The following is an 18,175-nucleotide window of genomic DNA, read 5'->3' on the forward strand; positions in this document are numbered from 1 at the left end:
GGGTATCCTTTTCCTTTGCCCACTACCTGGAGGGGCCGAAGAAAGTTGACATTTCCTGTCAGTAGACACCGCCTCTTTTTGAGATATAAACAAAGAATATGCTGCAAAGAGGTGATCAAAGAGTTAGACAGAATAATTGTGTTAAACTGTAGACCATAATTTAAAAGATCTAAAAACGCTGACCACTATTCTTCTATTAAACACATTTCACCTGTCTACCCCTACACACATATGCCCCCCTCTGTCATGCAACAATGCCAGGAAAGGTCCAGCTGTCAGAAGAGGAAACAAGAGAGGAAGGAAGGAAAGGCTCTGACTGTCAATGTGACTGGAGACGATAACATGCACTGTGCTTCCTGTCCCCACCCCTGTAACTAAGGAGACCACAGTGCTCACAACCAATGGGGAAGATGGGAGAGAGGGAGGATCATTTGTCATACTCCCCACCTTCAGTTAAAAAAGATTTTTGACTCTGTGTCTCTGTGCGATATAATCTCTATTTTGGTCCTCTGATCCAAAGGGATATTTTACCCATGCTTCCAAAAGGTTCCAAAATAATTAATAAAGGCAGCAGAGTTTTAGGTAGAATTGTAAAGGCTAAGGCACAGGAAAGAAATTAGGAGATCAGGTTCAGGCAGAAATTATGCAGCCACTCATTTCCATTACAGTTAAACATTGCCAATCAGCAACACAGACAGAGGACAAGACAGGAGCTGCATTTTAACTGTAAATCTTAGGTAAATCCTTACATCAACTGTGACTCTAGTGATTTTTGTTGAGGAACAGATGGAAACAGCAGGAGCCTGCCAGAATTGTAGTATTGGGAATGTCAACAAACAGATTGGAAAAAAAAAAATCTCTTTATTTAATACATGTTTGGTAGGTGGGGGAGAGTCAGAATGAGGAACAACCACATTCTTTTCACTCTCGTTATCAGGGAATGAGGTCACATGATAACAGTAGGAAAGAAATGATGCCATAAAAAAGAGACAAAAGCAAACAGAGCAACTGTCTTCAAGTGTGTTTCCTTAGCAATTAATCTTCAATCCTGTTTTTTGTGACAGACAGAGCAAAATTAAAGCTGAACACTGTGCTATAGCAAGAGAAGGTGGGTTTTTCCTGGATGAAAATGAGACAAAGGTGGTACCTCAAAAACTTTGGAATCTACTGAAACTTGATTTCTTCAAAAGGACAATAAACGTAAAAATGCAGATGCACATGTCTATCATTCAGTAATCTTAATCACTATCATTAATAGTGATTTAGTGTTAAAATATGACTCAATCTAAATAAAACAGGATCTGTTAACAATAAATATTACAAAGCAAATGCTGCTACAATCTGATGCAATCAAATCCAACTGCCCTGCAATTAATTCTACCTTTATAAATATTATCATAATCAGCTGTTGATAAGAGTGTGCCAAAAGGCACTAATTCATCTCCATGGTTGCTTTGCATGCTGTTGTTTGTGTTCTTGTTGTATTGGATTGCATTTTAATGAAACAAAAAAAAACAAACTATTTATGAGCTCAGTGTCCTCTTTCTTTTTTCGATAATCATTCGGTTGCCAGTTTATTAGGTACATCTGTCTAAAATTAATGCAGTGTACCCTCATATAAATGAGATGGACCACGTATTTAAACACTTTTCAGTATAATACAATACAGTTCAACAGCTCCACAAGCGTAAGCCTTCAAAATTACCACAAAGCTGAGTCAAACCCTCTGTAAAACTTTTTCAACAAAGACTAAATTCAACTGCCTGTACTGTATATCATTACTACAGGCAACCAATGACACATTCAGGTGAAAGTCACCAATGAACAGCTGATTCATAACACCGGTACTTGTCCTGTGCTCTTTTTTTTTTCTTCTTAATAATGTGAAATTGAGAAAGTTTTACTCTCAGTGCTAACTGGCTAATGTGTCATCCTGCAATGTTAGCTTTTCACCCAACCTGAAGTGATTTAGCAGCTGCAATTACAGGTGACAGTGATGCATCTAATGCAACACAGAATTTGAACAAACCAGGCTTATATGCTCTAAGCAGAAAAACCCTGGGAAGGACACGAATTGTAAACACAGAAAGACAAACAGGTTACATCACAAAGTGTACGTATGTGTGTGTCAGCTATTGTTTCATCCGCAGGAACAGGGCCTGCTGGGACTTGTAGCTACCATCTTAAGTTCCAGTCTTACAGCCACTCAGTCACTGTCTCTGAGTGTGACAACACACAGACTCACATCACAGCTGTTGTTGTGTCTTGTGCTTGCTGTTCAATGTCTTCACAGCCTGACATACCATTTTTCCAGGGTCTTAATCTTACCACTTCAAAGAAAATTAGACAAACATGAAATGTGTTAAATATCTGGATGGATATGCATGGTCCTCTGCAGGAACTTCAACTGCTGTGGGCCAAATATTCAGGATGGATTTTGTACAAGTGTTGGTAGTCTTAAGTCAAACTGGTGCTGATTCTCTACGAAGAACAAACAGGCATGGCATTGTTAAGAAATGCAGAAAAACTCTCTTGGCATCTGATGCACTTCCAGATTGCTTGTCTTGAAGGACAGACAATATAAAGAAGAGGAAATGGCTCCTCCTGACCTACTCCCTTCTCTCTGCAGATCATAAGGAGAGCTGCTCTTTGGCTGTGCATTTGTTTGGTCTGCTTGTCTGGTCCTGGAGATCATCCTGTTGATCTGTTTTGTCTGCCAAGTCATGTTGAATGTATCATTTGGAGCATTTAAAAAACAAAGATGTTGGAGGAAACATAACAACTGGGTCAGAATGTCATAAAGAAAGGAGAGAGAGAGGGATAAAAAAAGAGAGGAGCCTTCTCGCTGACTCATCTGTCATTAACCAAGCTTCCACTATGCTTAAGCCTTTAAACATCGATCTGCCTCAAAGCACTTGGGTGGGAGGGCTTAACAAAACTGCAAATGCATATACATGTGCACAATTACAGCCAGAGGGTGCAGGCATGTTGTTCTCTACTAACCGACGTTTGAGCCTGGGAGTGAGAGATTGGAGAGCCAAGTGCATACTAGGGTCCTGAGCACAGACAGTGAGCTCGGCTGATGCAAACCGACAGACCACCTTGCGGGCCTTTAATGCCACCACTAGTCCTCACATGAAAGAGGCAATGTAGCCCCAGGGCTAGATTTTTGCCACACACACACACACACACACACACACACACACACACACACACACACACACACACACACACACACACACACACACACACACACACACACACACACACACACACACACACACACACACACACAGGGAAGCTGAAAAGTAGGAAACAAATGGAAGAAGAGAGAGGGTGAAGAAAAATCTGGAGAAACAGGAAATGAAAGAAGAGAAAGAGGGGGACGGGAGCTAGAGTCACTATTCTAAAATAGGTAAAAAGACAAAGCCAGGAAAAATGAGTCACTCCCTTGAGAGAACAGATACTGATTTTTTCTTTGAGGAACACTATGAAAACAATGCAAAACTCCTCATGCTGAGCACTACAAAATCTATCATTTCTTCTACAAAATGAAAGGTAATATAACAATATATCAAACAAATGAGAGGGATGCATTTACATGTTTAAGAAAATATATGATAAGAGGAAGAAAGCAAAGCAAACTGTATATGCATGTGTGTCTGAGGGGCAGACAGAGAGTAGGATTTTGTTCACAGTGATGAGGGAGGAGGAGCGGAGATAGAACCACCAAGGTCTGGTTCATCGAAAGTGTCAGACGTTCAATAAAAATAAGGTTGCAGGAAGAGCTCCCATCACAAACAGCCTAAACTCATGTCAGACAAATACTCTCCAGGAAAGCAGAGTAGGGGAGAGGAGAGGAAAGGTGGAAGAGGGGAGGGGAAAGAAGGATTAGAGGGGAAAGAGAGAGAAGAGTCCATCTCCTGTAAGACTATTCCTCAGCTTAAGGTGTCAACAACAGCTGGCACCTTGGCACCTTGTTCATGCCCACAACTTTCTCGCCTGCTTTGTCTACACACCGTCCATCCCCAGCTGCCTTTAACTTTCCCGATAGGACCAATAACGTTGACCATAAATTATCTAATTTCCCACAAGATGCAGCTGATCACAAGCATATATCCAATTCAAAATTCAAACTTTTACAGCAAATTTGAGTCAAATCATGTCTGTAAAATCCCTGTGCTTCATGTGAGTAAGCTTGTCCTGGCACGCTCTGCAAGAAAATATATACACCAGACAGGAACAGCTGTAATCTTATCCAAGACGACAATAAAGCAACACCTTGTAAGTCTTTTATGTGCAACATTCCTGCGTAATGAGTCAAGACGGCAGAAGTTAGGGCCAAAGGGTCAAGGAGCAGCATGTAGAAGGTAGAAAGAAACAGTTTAACTGTGCCAGCTGGTTGTGCATTTTTAAAACATCAACAACTCTATTGTGACTTTTTCAAGCTCAATTAGGAGTTACGTGACCTATCAAATATGGCAGCAGGACTGTCTCTGTACACATTAGTATCTATCAGCGTCACTTTACATTGGTAGTCTATTTACTACTTGTGAGCTACGTAACCAAGAAGTGTAAGCTAGTATACAGTATTTAGACATTAAGCAGACTAAAACATCTTAGTTAAGAAGTGCATCTGGAATTCAAACCCCAGTAATTAGGATCATGGCTGGGGTCAGGGGGAAAAAAGTATCCAAGTTATGTGTGGTTAGGGATGTTCTTGAATGGCATAAGGCCAGATTTTGTACGGCAGTTATCAAAAAAGACAACATATGCCTGTAGAGTCCATTAGCACTACCAATTTACGCTATTACTTAAGATACCCTCCATGCTACACTGCCCGACTTTGTTGCTAGATCAAGTTATCAAACAGGAACAACAACAACAATTAAGTCAGGTAAAATTGGATATGTCATGGAAGTCTTCTTCTGATCCCATTCTAGATGCTTCCAGCGAAGAAGCTATTTTATAGGTTTGCAACCTGAGATTTAGTCTATAAATTGATTGCAGCACCACCTCAACACATGTCGTGCATTAATCTAATATTCAATATTTTTATGTTAACATTGTTTCTTTCATTATATGCAACAATTGAAAAATGGCAGCCTGGAATGGCTTTGCTTCCTGGATCGCAAAACACAAGGGAATGTGGTTTACAATCCACACACACAATATACCTGGAGTAATCATGTTAACATTAACCATTTCACTGTGATGCAAAGCAAAGTTTGCGGCAAGAAGCTTTACACTAGAAATTGCTTTTCTAGCCAATAAAAATATAAGAAAAAGATTATGGAACCTCTTTCTTTCTTCAACATGCTCCAAGCTGTCTCCACTATCACCATTCAACTGTGAGAGCAACAATACAGATGGGGGGGGTACATGCTACTAATAAACCAAGTGGTAAATGCAATGCGCACAAAGGCATTGCAATGCAGTGGCCTTGTTTGACAGTCATCGCTTATGTGCGTACTTCTATGTGAACTGATAGGAACGACCCACTGTGTGCGTCTGGCCCATTAAAGCACAAAAAGCCATTGTGTACCATTAGCTGAGGGGGAGGAAGGGAGGGAAAGAGGGGTGGCGTGTGGAGCTGGGGGAGAGGTCAGTGACCTTCCTCATAACCAACCAGATGACCTCATTCACAGCACATAGGAATCCTCTGTCTCCCCCCACTGTTCTTTATCACACTCACCATCCTTCCCTCGCTCCAGGCAGCCTTGCTCGTCTTTTTCCTTTCAGCGAACACAATCGATCTACTGAGCAGGGATGAGGCTCATGCTCTCTAACCCTTTCATAGAGACAGCACATTCTTCCCTGCCAGTTATCGCTGGGTTTTTATGCCAGTCTTTCCTATGTTACACACAGTGCTAAAGAGGCTCTTTGTTTCACCAATTAAAGCCTAATCATACAAAACCACCCATTGTTCCTGCTCTGTAATCTCCTCCCAACCACTGCACTGATAAGGACAGACAGACTTAAGCCTCACTACAAACAAACAAGCTACGACAAATACTAAACAAACAGAACAGACAGAACACTGTTTCACTTGCATTTGTAGAACTCTGACTTCATTCATGCATTTCTATCGTCACTTGTGGTTGGATGCCTTGCACATGGGCATAAATTATGCTAAGGAAATCATGTTTTGCATTACAGCACACTGCAGGGCAAACAGCCACTGTAAAAGACAACTGTGCAACACATGTGACTCTAGTTAGGCTAGACAGTCACTATGTGTGACTGTCAGTGAGACAGAGGATACCCTGTTCAAGCAACTGAAACATTGCTGAATAGGTTGAGGGGACAGTTGTTTTAAATAAGTGACTCCTCTGGGTGACACTGCTTTAAGAAGTCTGTGCAAACCTGCTCCCAGATAAGAGCATTAATTCCATCGCTACAAGGAGGTGGGAAAAAACGTGTTGAGCAGTATGTTGCTAAATTGCAACCCCTTTCGGATCTGATATCCTAAGCAATGGTATCCAATCACAAGCTCATACATAGTGAAGTAGGCGACAGAGGAGAGGTTGTGCTGGAACAGGTGGTAGAAACACCACGATCTTGAATAACTGCAGTGTGGAATAAACTCACTAAAACGGAGAACAGTGTGCTCACAGAAAACCTTGGAGCACAATTGCTTTAGACTACTCTCCTTCCTACCTACTGCTGTGCTTCTGTTTTACACTTAACACACTTGACATGTGATCAAACCTGCTTCACTGCCTTTAAAAAACAATTAGTAAAACTGCATGCAGAAAGGCAATTCTCATAAAAATACGACAGAAACGGTGCTTATTTGTGTCTTTTGAGTGCTTGTCTATTATCAAATGTTTTCTAATGTATCAAAATCAATCAGATTTTTTATTCAGAAATACAATAAGTGGGAGCCATACAAATCAAATTTTTTTAACTATTTAAGAAAAGTCTGCGTGAAAGTGAAATATATCTGAATATTGTTTTCAGAATTTTGGGGAGGTTTTCTTAAGTTGTTATTTCTAAATGTGAACTAAACTGATATATGAGTCTAAAATCTGCTGAAGACAAAAAAAAAAAAAAAATCAGTATGTTATTATCAATATTGCTAGTACCTTGACCTCAAACATCACCTGAAAAATATTTATAGTTGTTTTAAACAAAATTGACAGTTCTTATTTTGGTACTGTTTGGTCTCCTCAGTGCTGAATGTCTACCCCAAGGTGGCAGTCCAGCAGATGCTGTAAAGATTTTCACACAACATGTCAATTTCATTCAAAGAAAGACCAAAGAAATCTAAAGGGACATCATCATCTAAAAAAAACGAACAAACAAAAAAACAAAATAAAACAAATAGTGTGTAGCAGACAGCTTTAAAAGACATCATCTGTACTCAAGACACAGAGCCAGTTGAACAATGACTGCTCGAGGTAAAAATACAAAACATGATTGGCAAACTACAGCGTTGCTTTGAGAGTGAAGACTGGCCACTGGAAAGCATGACTACAGATGTATCGAAGACAATGATAGAGTTGCAGTTGGAGAGTTTACCTGAGTAGACAGCTGCATCAGAGGTTAATGTAACAGTGTATAAAAACTACAGCAAAACATACTGGGGGGAATGCCAGAGTAAAAATTTGGATTAAAGCAAATGATGCAGAAATGAACATTATAAAATCTAGGCTAAAAAACATAATTTGACATAAATATGTATTGGCTTTTGATTAATAGTGAAACTGTAGAGTGGCAGCAAACTCCAATGTATTTTGCACAATATCAACAAAGCAGAAAAGAGCAACAGAGAGAACTGTGAATATAACTTGACATGTAAGGACTGAAAAATTTGTAGAAGCCGTAGAGATTCAGGGAAGCAGCTGAGACTGGTTTTGGCAAGAGTTCCTAGTGGTTGGTATTTGACGAAAAAACGCTACAGAGGGATCTCACTACCTTGCCACCTCACTTTCTGCGGCCCTTAGGGAAGGTTATGGCAGCACCACCTGCTCTTGCCAAGCCTCACAGAAACAACACAGGCTGCTGGGGGGACAGGTAAATTATTCCTCTTTGATTTATCGGCCAGCCTGCGACTAGTAGGAAACCAAGGCAAAGGCTGCAAACCACAAGCAGACTGATGATGTTTTGGAGGAGGACAGGGCTAGTGAACCCCTCTCAGACTAGAGGGTCTGGACAACGATGAGGGGAAGATGTTGCACAGTGAAACACTTAGTGAAATAGGGGTGAGTGTGTAACAAAATTAAACGGTTATGGAAAACATCCCTGGACACCGATATTTTCATACAAGTGGAACTGAGCTTAGTACCACCAGCTGTGATGCAAAAACTCCAATTACAGACATGCATTCAACATTTCTAGATTTTTAAAGCCAAGTAGAATTTCTTATGTCTCACTGTGGACGGCTTTCACATTAATCTGAGCTAAAAACACAGTATGAAAGAGTGTGTGGGGAAAACAAACACCAGGCTGGAGGTTAAGTGCTCTCAGTAAAATTCCTGAGCTGGCTGCCAACGCTCGCTTGCCATTTCTCCTCTGAAAGGAGAGAGAAAATGAATGCAAAGGGGTGGGCGAGCGAGAGGAACAGAGTGAGCATTCAGCTCATTTTTCACCTCCTTTTCTATGATAAAAATTGGGAATGAATCAGGAAACGGAGACAAATATTACTGGTATGATTCTTGAGAAACTTAACTATTGGAACTATCTGTTGTGTCAGTTCAGATACTCTAAAAAAAAAAATGAAGACTGAAGAAGGAAAAAGAGCGAGTAAATACTGGGGACTACTATGAGCGAGGGGGGTGGGAGATCTATTTGAAGCACTCAAAGAATGTAACAGGGTGGGGCTCATACTTCCCCTAACTGTTCTGCATATCCACACAAATGTGTGGAAGAAGGATGAGTTTGAGAGATGATTCACGATGTAATCTAAATTAGTCAAAACAAAGCTGAGACACAGACCCACCTCTCGAAAACACAAGCCCCTGACTCGCCTTCTCCATTTTCCTTTCCTGTCTGAAATGGGCGTTACTTCCTGTGGATGTTTTTACACAAAGAAAAAACGGTAAAAGCTGACTCAACTTGGGTCAAGGGCAATGGGAGGAGCCAGGGTTTCAGAAAAAAGGAACAACCAACACAATTTAATGTACAAGTCAGTGTCAGGGACCTGTTGTAACATAATTATTACAACATCCCCCAAGACATCTTCCTCTTTAGCACTGCCTTTCATCATCTAGTACACACACAAACACATAGAGCTATGATTCTACTGTGACAGAAACCACACATTAAAATCCTTTCAGGGAAATTCACTGTGTATCTGGTTACCTTTTTCACTGTAAATTTTAATGGGACTGCTCTGCTTTAAGGCTTGTGAAATAAAGAGAGAGAGAGAGAGAGAGAGAGAGAGAGAGAGAGAGAGAGAGATAAACAGCCTGTAGCAATGTGTTGTCTAACAGCCAGCAGTAATAGAAGGAAAGACACTAAGTTTTGGCGACAGCGAGCCAGATAGTCAGCCACGCAGTCAGGGTAGGGCACAGAGACAGGAGGCCAGGCAGAGGCAGCAGTGATAAGGAGGCCCCAGCACTCACGGGATTAAGGCCTGAGATAAGAGCCCAAGCTGTCGTTGGATGACTTTATCATACAGCACCCATTGGGAGGTGGCATTGCTGGAGCTGGAGCAGGGCCAGGGGAGCAAGTTGGGTCCAGGGTTGGAGTTAAAACTGGGGCTGAAGCTCACACAGGTGGGTGGGTTGGGGGGGGGCACTACTGGATAGGACGACTTCTTGGCAGAGGCACGTCAGAAGGAAGACAGGCTAGGCAACGCTGGGTCCTGCCACAACCCCTACACCTCACCCTGTCAGACTTGTACCACCACCTAATTTATTACTAGGGAGGAGAGACTGGGAAAGAGGAATCGCATGAGGGCAAGAGAGAGGCAGACAGAGAAAGACAGGACAAAGCCTCCAATTCTGTGTTCTCAGTGGTGGCAACGGCTCAGTAAACCAGCTCACAGAATGGCTCTCGGTTAATTAAATTCCAGCTTATAAGTGGTGCTTTGGGATAGAATGTGGGGTGAAGAGAAAGGGTTGGGGTGGGGGTGTATAACAGGTTTCTGATTGCAACAACAGTCCTGGCATAACACCCTGAATTTTCTCTTCCTGTCAGTCTCTATCTGTGCTCTCTCACGGCTCTAAGCTGCATCTTACTTTGTGAGCAGTGCTCAGTCTTGTTAGCTGCTAAATTGATTGCATGTCAGAGGTGAGTGCAGGTCTAGCCCCTTGCCGGGGAACACAAAGGGTCAAGATACACTGGGAAAGCACAGACTGCAACACAGACAGAGAAAGACATAGGGGTACAACCACAAAGACAGAATGACAGAAATATGAGACATCAGGAAGAAAACCAAATGCAGACTTCTGGCATTCTCCCATTTATCAAAATCTGTTCTCTAAACAGCTGTTCCCAAAGGACCAGTTCCCTACAGAGGCACAACAGTGGACAGCAGACAGTTTGTCCTCCAAATGCTGACAGCTCTCCCGGGAATGTCCTGTTAAATCACAGCACACAGAGACAAGCAAGCAGACACAAAACTGAATTGGGAAGGGGGATGCTGTAGGCACGAAAAAGTATGGTACGATGCGGTGTGGCTCCACCACACAGCGTGCTATGGAACAATGGGCCATTTAACCATCTTACAGACACATTTCAAAAAGACCCTGTAAGAAAAGGTAGGGGGAATCATTTTTTTCAGTCAATCTGAGTATTCTGTTCCCCATAGAAACACTCACCATACTTCATGACAACAAAAAATTAAAAATCCTCCCTTTCTCCCATGCTCCGCTAGCTTACAACAACACCCGCACTTTACTACTAGGCTACATCTCTAGGTGTTATATGGGCTGTCTCCTCCTGCCAAGAGAAAATATAGCAATTTGAAGCAGCTTGTTGGTTGGCAGATCGTAAAGAGAAATAAAAAAAAAACCCATAGCAGGTGTCACTTCTGGGAGATGAACAACTGCAACGCAAGTGGATTTCAAAAAGGGCCTGTCAATCGGCCAGAGTGACCTTGAGGGACTACACGCATATTGGCACCGTAACATGGACGTCTGTGCACACATGCCGTTAAAGCAAGGGGGGAGCAGTCGTCACACACAAGGGTGGTGTCAGCTTTCTTCCGCCATGGAAACAGCTGTGTAGACATGCACAAAATGTTGGGTGGGTGTGGGTGAAGTGCAGCTGTCAGAAGGCTATACTCAGAGATGGACAATTTGGGAAAGAGTTTAAAAACATCCAGCTGTAACTGGTAAGATTTTGGCTTTTATAGGTGCACTTAAGTCTGACAAAGGAAGGCACTGAGATGTTCAATCACATTTAAGCTTACCAAAAAGAACTGTGTCAGAAGAGAAGTGTCGATTTTATCGACAACACAGAAAAACTTTTGTCCCTTAGTGGACAAGACAGCTGATGCTTTGTTGACAGATGGTTATGTGTCTACCTCTGTTTGAGCATCAATAGCTTTTCAAGTAGCATATGCGTTCTCCTTGTCGCCTTGAAAAGCCACCTCCTTTCAATGAGACAGAACTGATTGAAAAATCTCTCACAATACGCTCTGAGGAGAAAACTACACAAACCAAACGAAATAACTTGTTAGACCAAATGTAATTAACACCAACTATCCTGTCTGCCTGGATGCTGCAGCCGAGTGTAATGTTTATCTTTACCGCAGTCACAAAACATACTTCATCCATCATCACACAAATATCAACTACAATTAAAAAAACAATTAACAATTACTTTTGTGAACTGGACACTGGACTCACAGCACAGGACACCTAATGCAGCACATTTTAAAAAAACAAAAAACAAAAAAAAACCAACCACACACTTGACAAAATTTTAAGAAGACTAGGCCAAAGGGAGGGGTTATTTTAAATGCTGTTACTGTGTTTAAAATAAGTTATGTTTCCCTTTTTCAAAAATTACACACGGGATCGTGCATTTGGTTAGTCCTGGGTGGGGTCAGTTTACACCAGTGGAGCGGGAGAAGGTTGGCCCCAAACATTGCATCATGGCTTCAGGTTCCGTCCAAAGGGAAAAGCAAACCAAACAGCCCTTAACAGGAACCAGACAGTCAGACAGGCCTCCTCTGCACTGGGGTGGCTTTCATCACACACACACGCAATTTTTGGCGGCAGGGTAAAGTTTGGACTGGTGCTGTGGAAACCCTTGTAAACCTTAGAGTCGTGTGGATTTAGAGGAGTGAGACTAAGGCTAGGGAGTCGCAAGCGCCTCAGCCATGACTTCTTGAACACCAGATGAGGGAACATTTTATCCCTTCTCTATCTGCCAAGCACTGCATAAAAGCGTCACACCAGTCTGGCAGTACAGGGTCAATTTCTGAACTTCTAACAACCCCTAAAGCTATAAAACCATATTGTACAAAAAAAAAAAAAAAAATCTAAATATATGTTGAAAAAGCTTTTACTTTTAAGGAAATAATGACGTGCAAATCAGTTCCATCATTTTCTTTCTGATATCAGACTTTTATTTTACAAAATGATGCAATGGCTAAATTTATAAGTCAAAATTAGATTTAAAAAAAACATTTACAATATCCAAAGACAATGTTTACAAAATAAGAATTTAAAAAAAATTGAAAATCTGCAGGCTTCAGATATGTTGAGTCTGCTTATAAGCACTTACTGCTTATGCCACATTCGGACCACATCTCTGCTAAGTGCTGTGTGTTTCCTCTCTTACTTTACTTTGCCAATTAGTGCACAGCAATAATGGTATATATTCGACCAGGTAACAGACAAAACTCATAGAAATGTGACAAATTATACAAAATCGCCCCAAGAAAATATGAAAATAGCTCAAAACTTAAGATGTATGATATGTTCTGTACCTCCTCATCACCAGAGGATTTAGGAAGTCACAGAGAAAGTAAATTTACTTATACGTGAACTTATAAGTTTAGTGAATTTTCGTGGTTAACAGCCCATTAAAAAACACAATTGTAAACCTTTATCATGTCATTCTTGGTTGCAAACAGATTTTTATTAGTTGGTTGTCAAAGCGAAAGTCAGTAAGCGGAAAATTTACAGTTGATTTTTTTTAAAACATATATATATATATAAAAAAAAAAAAAAAAAGAGTTTCTTACTTTCAGTGGGTTAACTCATACAGTGTGCCAAAAGCAGCACGGGTGAGTGGTTAGAGTAAATGAGAGGTACACAGACTGTGTGCATGGTCCCTTTTCTTTACTGTTCAGAGGACCGTCAGGTTCTACGACTATGGGGGCTGGCAAACAGCAAAAAGGGAGCAGGGATGAAAAAGAAAACAAGTCTGCTTCCTGACTCTCCCCTCAATGAAAATATCAACACACCCATCGTTCCAAATTGAGTACAATAAAGCAATTGGCTTTTCTAAAATTAAAGAAAAAAAAAAAAACTTCATAGTGCCTCTTTTATGAGGCTTTTATTGGATGTGGAGAGAAAATCAATCTTAATGCTTCCAATGTGGGAAAAATGCCATCACCACACCCCTGAAAATTATAAACAAACAGTGATTTGTTGCTTTACTTTATTTCTGCAAGCCTCAACCTGAAATTGAAGTACACAGTTCTCCAGATGTAAAGCACTATAATATTGCTAAAGACAATAACTGGTGTCTGTGGCCTTTAACGGGCAGCCGAGAGGGACCTTACCATGTATTGCACCAAAATAACATTCAGGTTTAAATTTAATTTTAGTAGTTAATTTTTAATTTTTCTTTTGCATTGTTGTAGTTTCCTAGCGGGATGGGGGGGGGGGTCCACATTACGACGAAACTGTCTTGTTTATCACCCATCAGGGAAGCAAAAAAAAAATCTTTGCAGACCGGTTTAGCAACTGCATACCGAAGATCCTACTCATCCAGACATGCAGTCGAAACTATAAAGTATGCACTGCTCTTTACGTCCTTTGTCGTCTACGAAGACATCTCTCATTTATCTTGTGAAGCAGACAGAATGTCTATCATTTTTAACCATCGGTGTCATGGTGTCCAATCCGATACTACACACAGCATGGGGACAGTCTGCTAGGGGGCTGTGGCGCTCTCTAGTGTCCCCAGATCAGTTACATAAACCATAGGTCCAACGTTCCGCTTACACCAGCTTATGTTATTGACACTGTAAACATAAACGGCAAATAAGCCGCGTTTCGCAGCTTGTGCCATAATCAGTGACAAAGGGTAGAGAATAAATGTTAATAAAAAGCCGTCGGCACGGCGCAGCCGACAAAGGCGACGCAGTTTTGGTCGTATAAGCTTGTCTCGCATTAAAAAAAAAAAAAAATATACACGACGGCTGCTGCAACAAGGGAAGGAAATATAATCGAGAGAACCATAGCTTCAGTGCTTCAGGACAAATAACGTAGTAGCTAAGAGAAGGGAGACAAACGAAACCGTGCTCCGTGTAATGAAAAAGTTGGACGGTTGCAATGATCTTCGTCCACTCCCCCTCCCAGCAGCAACTAACTGGCCATTGTTTGGGGAACAAGCAGACACATTCCACCGTGCTTTTAAGCTCGGCCGCTGGGCAACAACTAACACGGCCCTCGAAGCAAAAACAAAAGGAAACGAAAGTCAACCTTTGTAACACTTCTTGACATATGTGTTAGACGCTGCATTGGCTGGTTAAATCTTTATTTAAATACGTGGCTAAGTTAACGCTACCGTTTTGGTTCCCGAGGAGTTCAATGGAACGCAGACAAACAGGCTCGCTAGCTTGAAATGTGGCTAGCCCAAGCTAAATTGCTGTGGAACATGTGGAATCAGGGCCCCCTCCAAATAAATTGAGATCGGCATTTTGATCAACCCAAAGTGCACTTCAAAACTTTTCTGAGAACATTGTTTGTTAATACGTTGACAGCGATAAGTACTTCAGATTTTTTTAAGTGAGTATGAGAAAGTTTTCGTCTTGTAGCCTCAAAGTCAAGAGTTCAGTAACAAACTCCGGGGAAGCCTAACGCTAGCAGTACAACTCTCAAATCCAAATCTCGCTGTGCTCTTGGGTAAAACTAACTCGCGCAAGATACTACTGATCTTGTCTTGTTTTGTTTTGTTTTGGATGTGAGGTGTTGCTCTGTGGAAGTTGTGTTACTATGCCTGCCACTGTCAGCAATATCGGGGTACCCGATGATAGTGTGCGTCTGGGTCTCGCTAACATTACGCAGCAGGGACGCCCAGCGAAGCCGTGCCTACACCGGACTGCGCAGTGGTCACGCTTCCCCCTTCCCCCGGCGTCTCCCCCATCGCTCCAGACTGCCCGCTTACCTTCATCGAGAAGCCTCTCCAGGTGTGTGAAGATGCCGCAGAGATTTGGCAAACTGGTCATGAGCTTCTTCTCGTTTAATAATTGCATCAAATAGTCGGGACTCGGCCTCGGTCGCTCCTTCACTTCGACCTCTCCGACCATCATCTTTGCGGCGAGAGCGAAGAACAAACCAACGCAAAACACAGAATCCTCTTTTAGGAAAAGGAGAGAAAAAAAAACGAAAAAGAAAAAAAAAAACCTGCGGCTCCAATCCCTCGCTTCCCTCCTCCTTGTGAGCAGAAGACTCTGTAAACCCCCCTTAAAAATTCAGGTTTGGTTTGTTCTTGTTGTTTGAGTGGAGAGGGGGCAAAAACACAAACCGTTATCTCCCTTCCAGAGACTCGTGCGCCGTACTCTCCTCTACGCCGTGTGCGCTCGGGGACGTTCGATTCCAACACTGTAGGCGCGAGAGACTGTTCCACCGGAAAGGGTCCGTCCTCCTCAACACCTATTGGCCAGCGGGGCTTTCGGGGACTAATGGGAAACCCAATGAGCGCTCAGATCGGAGTATTGAGGGCGGGGCGGAGCGGTTGGTGGAGCGATGGACAGAAATTCGGGCCAATGGTGTGCAGTGCGCAGGAATGCACATAATACCCCTGAAGTGTTGTCAACACCAAGCTGCACACGTTTACTTCTTCTCCCTTTGCTCGCTAGCAGCGACATCATATCACTTACATTTTTCACTCAAACAGTCTTTTTGTTCCTTAAGAGTATGGCTCTGCCGTCAGTGGTCTCGTAACTTTAACTGTGTGTCAGTGGGTCCACCTTAAATCTAGGCTGCAGGTCTGTTATTACTCAGCTTTGATTTGAAAGAGTAAATAACAAAGGGCAGCCCATTTATCACAGACCACTTGTGTAAAAGTGATGTGGAGTTGAATCACCTGAGGTTTTAGTCTCTGTCTCTCTTTGTTTTTGACAGCAGGTAAATCCTTTAAAAATACTGAGTTGGGAGTCTTCTTTTGGTTTGATTTATTTTGATTTGGCAACACCCACAGCATGCATTTAAATAAGTCAAAATGATCTGCTTCTAAAATAAAAAACTTTTTTGCCAGTTTCAGCTGACTTTAACTCACTTCCGGTTCCATTAGAGATCTAGGTTAGGTTGTAAAAAGGTTTAGTATACCAACAATGAAGTAGAAGGATTAAAACTCTTTTATCAACCCTATTTTGAAAGTGTCAGGGATGTAGAGCCCTTTCAGCCACAACGTCGGCTCTACTCTCGCAAAGACCATTAATTTTTTCATAAGCAGACGTGACTACTTGAGATGTGACAACTACAGTGACTACTTGAAAACACAGCAGCCCCATTTGTCACTTCGATTTTACGAGGTCTGGTCTGGTTTTAGCATTTACGTCTATGGGTCTACTCGTCTGGTATGGACTGGTGAACTGGTTTGAGTAGTCATACGTGGGATGAATGTGTGCTCAGTCTCCCGCTTCATACACAAGGTTTGTGTGAGACAGAGGTAGTATACTTGCTAAGAGCAGCCTATGAATCAGACTGATTGTGGATTTCATGTGTAGGCTTCACTTCAAGGTGCTGAGATATGAAAAAAAAAAACGACCAAGATCAACCTGTGCAGTCCTTAACCTACAAAATGCCTATTGTTACTCAAGACTTGTACATCTTGTTATCTGTCATGGGACCGAATGATCAATCTTCCGGTAATCAATAGAGCCTTTTCATTGTCCTGTCCTTGGGAGGACCTTTCTACATATCCTCAGAAGATTAAAATCCCTGATCAATGGAACACGCACAAACCAGCTACCTCCGGTTTCATGCTTAGTGTGAAAATAAACCACAACTGGTCCGTTTTGATTTTAACAGCTGTTGGCTGAGAGGGGCCCCGGTCTAAATCTGAGTTCTGACCTTGACTCTCATTCAGTTTGTCCGCTTACTGCTCACCCACTTATGTCTTTGTAAAAGTAGTCCCCACACTGGGTGCACAAATGCTAAGACAGCTGCGCTATGACCTTCTGGCTTCAGTTTGTTGCCGCTGTGTTGGTATAGAAAATTAAATCCAAGCTCTTCAAATTAGAGCAACATGTCCAATAAATTGATCAACTACATCTGGTGATGCCTTTTGATAAGTTTAATTAGACTAAAGTAGTGTCACAGAATCGTTGACTCAAAAGACACATACATATGCCACACGCTTACAAAGCACACACAGATTTTAAAGCCCCTTACACACACACACACACACACACAAAAATTCCATGTAGCCCCACAAAAAACGTGAAATTAGTCCTCCGGCCCCAGATAACAGCATTTGGGAGTGAAGCAGGCGACAGGAGTCTCCACATCAAAGCGGGAAGACAGATACAGTTGCCTTAACAACCAGTCCAGCACATTTACCCGATCCTGCTTCTCTGCCCTTCAACCAGCGTCTACATATAGCTACAGTATGTTATTATTCTAATTATTGTAAAGCCTCAGTTGAGTCTCAGACAACCAAGTCTGGTTCAGATGAGACCATATCTTAAAAAAATGAAGTTGTTAATCTTGAGAGATTTTACATAGGTTTCTGATGAGCTGTATTATATTCATCACTGGCGACAGATTACTGAGAGAGGCTGCAGAAACATTGGTATCAAGGCAGAGATGCAGTTTATAACTTACTGTCCTCATCTATGTTGGCCTCTAGTCACTTCTTTGAAATATTTAAGAAGTGATCATTCAGTAAAGACTAGGCAGAAATGATCATTTCTTAGACTTTTATGTCAACGAGGACTTCTGTTTGTAACTGTGCACTGCACATCAAAATGAAAATGATTTTCTTTGGTTGGATTAAACAGCCTAATATCCGAAGTGTCCCGCTTACGTATCTGTTG

General features: G+C 41.9%; 1 protein-coding gene across 4 annotated transcripts in view; it reads right to left on the reverse strand.

Moving 5' to 3' along the window:
* The window catches only part of qkia (QKI, KH domain containing, RNA binding a), an 82,779-nt gene extending 67,027 nt beyond the window's left edge, over positions 1–15,752 (reverse strand). For 2 of the 4 annotated variants that reach the window (XM_040136649.1, XM_040136651.1), the window contains exon 1: positions 15,301–15,734. In XM_040136649.1, the coding sequence (XP_039992583.1) occupies positions 15,301–15,445 (145 nt within the window). In that variant the 5' untranslated portion in view covers positions 15,446–15,734. Of the gene's footprint in view, positions 1–15,300 lie in introns of all 4 variants that reach the window. The other 2 variants (XM_040136652.1, XM_040136648.1) reach the window with 2 other exon arrangements.
* Positions 15,753–18,175: the final 2,423 nt, after the last annotated feature.

The sequence above is a fragment of the Xiphias gladius genome, chromosome 10, assembly GCF_016859285.1.
Source record: "Xiphias gladius isolate SHS-SW01 ecotype Sanya breed wild chromosome 10, ASM1685928v1, whole genome shotgun sequence".
Lineage (NCBI taxonomy): Eukaryota > Metazoa > Chordata > Actinopteri > Istiophoriformes > Xiphiidae > Xiphias > Xiphias gladius.